Source organism: Nannospalax galili, unplaced genomic scaffold, assembly GCF_000622305.1.
Source record: "Nannospalax galili isolate Female #2095 unplaced genomic scaffold, S.galili_v1.0 scaffold507, whole genome shotgun sequence".
In the NCBI taxonomy this organism is placed as follows: Eukaryota; Metazoa; Chordata; class Mammalia; order Rodentia; family Spalacidae; genus Nannospalax; species Nannospalax galili.
The window spans coordinates 375551-378175 of NW_008356261.1; the positions used below are offsets into that span (position 1 = coordinate 375551).

General features: G+C 54.2%; 1 protein-coding gene across 1 annotated transcript; it reads right to left on the reverse strand.

Moving 5' to 3' along the window:
* Nucleotides 1-469: 469 nt before the first annotated feature.
* Nucleotides 470-1841, reverse strand: LOC103751066 (interferon-induced transmembrane protein 3). Its single transcript, XM_008854370.3, has 2 exons — nucleotides 1495-1841; nucleotides 470-786 (listed from the first exon to the last, which is right to left on the reverse strand). Exons 1-2 carry the CDS (start codon nucleotides 1741-1743, stop codon nucleotides 646-648), a joined length of 390 nt encoding a protein of 129 aa, XP_008852592.1. The 5' UTR covers nucleotides 1744-1841; the 3' UTR covers nucleotides 470-645.
* Between the last annotated feature and the right edge of the window lie 784 nt (nucleotides 1842-2625).

Sequence of the window (2625 nt, forward strand, 5' to 3'; positions counted from 1 at the left end):
GAGTGCTACTGGGCCACGGCCAGCAGGGAGCGCCCGGGCGAAGGGCTTGGCGGAGGACCCGCCCATGGCTCGCGCATCCTAGGCTCCTCGCCTGTAAGGACACCCTAGTCCTCTTGCAGCACCCAGCGAATCGTGGTCAGCCCAGGGGCCCACAGATTACACCCGGTCAGCACCACCTTAACCGGTGATGCATCTTCCCTGGGTCAGAGGTTTCTTCTCTCTAGAGGTCAGAAGCCTGGCCTGGTCCTCCACCTCTGGACTGGGCTGGGTGCCTTGAGAACATAGGGCCAGAACTGAGCGAAGCTCAGATTCTCCCTGCCTGGAGCAAGCAAATAGCACTTATGTTTCTGGTCCGAAAAATGCCCACAGCAGGAGGCCAGAAACCTGCCAAACTATGGACAACCTACCAGCTTAGGGAAGTTGTGGGGTGGGCTGAACAGGTTCAGTCAGGGGACAGATACACAGGACAGTGGTTACCATGTGCAGTTTATTGAATCTACCATAAAGAAATGTGTGAGTTGTGAGTGTAACAACTGTATAACCATGAAGAGTGAAGGGGCAAGGTGAGTGGCAACTGTGGATTGAAGAGTACATGCCAGAACCAGAAGCCAGAATCCCCTATCATGTGTCCAGATGACCGGTGCTTTAAACAATGCACACAACAGCAATGATGGTGATAACGACCATAAGGATGCTGAAGACGAGGGCGCTGATGTTCAGGCACTTGGCAGTGGAGGCGTAGGCCTGGGCCCCAGTCACATCGCCCACCATTTTCCGGTCCCTAGACTGGAGGAGACCAGATGGTCAGTGGCCCTGGAGCCAGTCAGCAGACAGGTAAGTGCTCTGATCCAATTCCCCCATTGTCCTCCCTGCCCACTGCAGCGTCCCCCACCTTGGGCCAGGGACCTGTTTCCCTTTTCACATACTCAGACTATCCAGGAGTCCCTAGAGCTGCATACTCACACCACGGCGTATTATTCTCCCTGAGTCCCCTGGGCCCTTTCCATGCAGCCTGGAGCCCCAGTCTGCAGGGTGAAGGGGACTTCCAAAAACTGAGGGATAGAGAGAATTCCTCTCTTCAGGGGTGGGGATGATCTAAGCCCAGGATTCCCAGGCAGCCTCACTCTGTCTGCCCAGGAGAGTCTTCAAGCCATACACATACACACACACACACACACACACACACACACACAGACACACACACACACACACAGACACACACACACACACACAGACACACACACACACACACAGACACACACACACACACACAGACACACACACACACACACAGACACACACACACACACACAAGCACATACACACGCACACACACACACGTATGCACACACACACGCACGTGCACACGCACACAAAAAGATGCATACAAACTTACTCTCCCACACAAAGGGCCACACACACCTAGGGCAGGCAGAGCTTCAGACTCACGCACACCTTCTTGGACCATGACTCCCACACCTCTACCACACTCACCTTCACAGAGTAGGCATAGGCAATGAAACCCAGGCAGCAGAAGTTCATGAAGAGTGCATTGAACAGGGACCAGACCACATGGTCAGGCACAGAGACCTCTCTGGGCATGTTGATCACGGTGGTCCTGACAGAAGCTGAGCCTTGGGGTTCCCCCAGCCCAGATACCTCATATTCGTCTTTGATCCTTTCATAGTTTGGGGGATGTCCAGCATTGGTGGCTGTCAAGAAAGCGTGAGAAGTGTGGTTCATGGTGCAGAGCCAAATCAGCAGTGAAGGGTAGATGAACTGCTCTGTGGGCCGCCCTTTCTCCAGCAGTTTCAGTTTCTCAGAAGTTTCCTTTTCCTGAATTTTGGCTTAATGAGAATTGGCTGGGTCCTGAGGGGCGGGGATCTAAACACCGAAGATCAAATTACTTCAGGGCAGGATGTCAGGAATGGCTGAGGATCAGGGGAACTTCCTGCCCAGGAACCCAAGTCAGGACTTGTCACAGGGCCCAAACCTCACTGTATGAATGAGGGGTCCTGGAGCTTTCTCCAGTCCTGGGGATCTCCCCAGCCTGGGCCTGCAGAACCTCACTGCCCTTGAAGAGAGTCCCAACCAGGCCCCACACAGCCTTCTATTCTCCTAGCACTAAAGGCCCACAAAGCCCACTACACTCACTATGGAGACCAAGTCTGCTGGCCTTGGTGCAGGTAGGGGTTGGGAGAGCTGCATGTTGCTGTGTCTACACAGCAGATCAAAGACCCAGCAGCTAGTGTGGCCAGTCACTGGACTTTGGTGCTCACTGGTGTTAGGACTGGATGATTCCAGGTCACGTAGCCACAGCCTCATAGTCCAGGGCTGGCATATTTGTGCTACCCCAACTCCCTTTCCCTTGCCCTGTCACATCTCATCAGTGTTGGTGGGATGGTCACTGGTGACTTTTGTCATGCCAGAGGAACCCTTTCAAGGACATGTGGTAGCTGAGGGCTATGACCAGGAAGGTCACTTCTAGTCAGGCTGAAGGATACCATTTTCCTGCTGCCTGCTGTCCTTCCTGATGACAGGGGGCCTGGCCCAGACTCCCCAGTTAGGAGCTATGTCCTCTCTCCATCTTGGTGGCACCAGAGGGACCAGCTACTAGATCCGCCT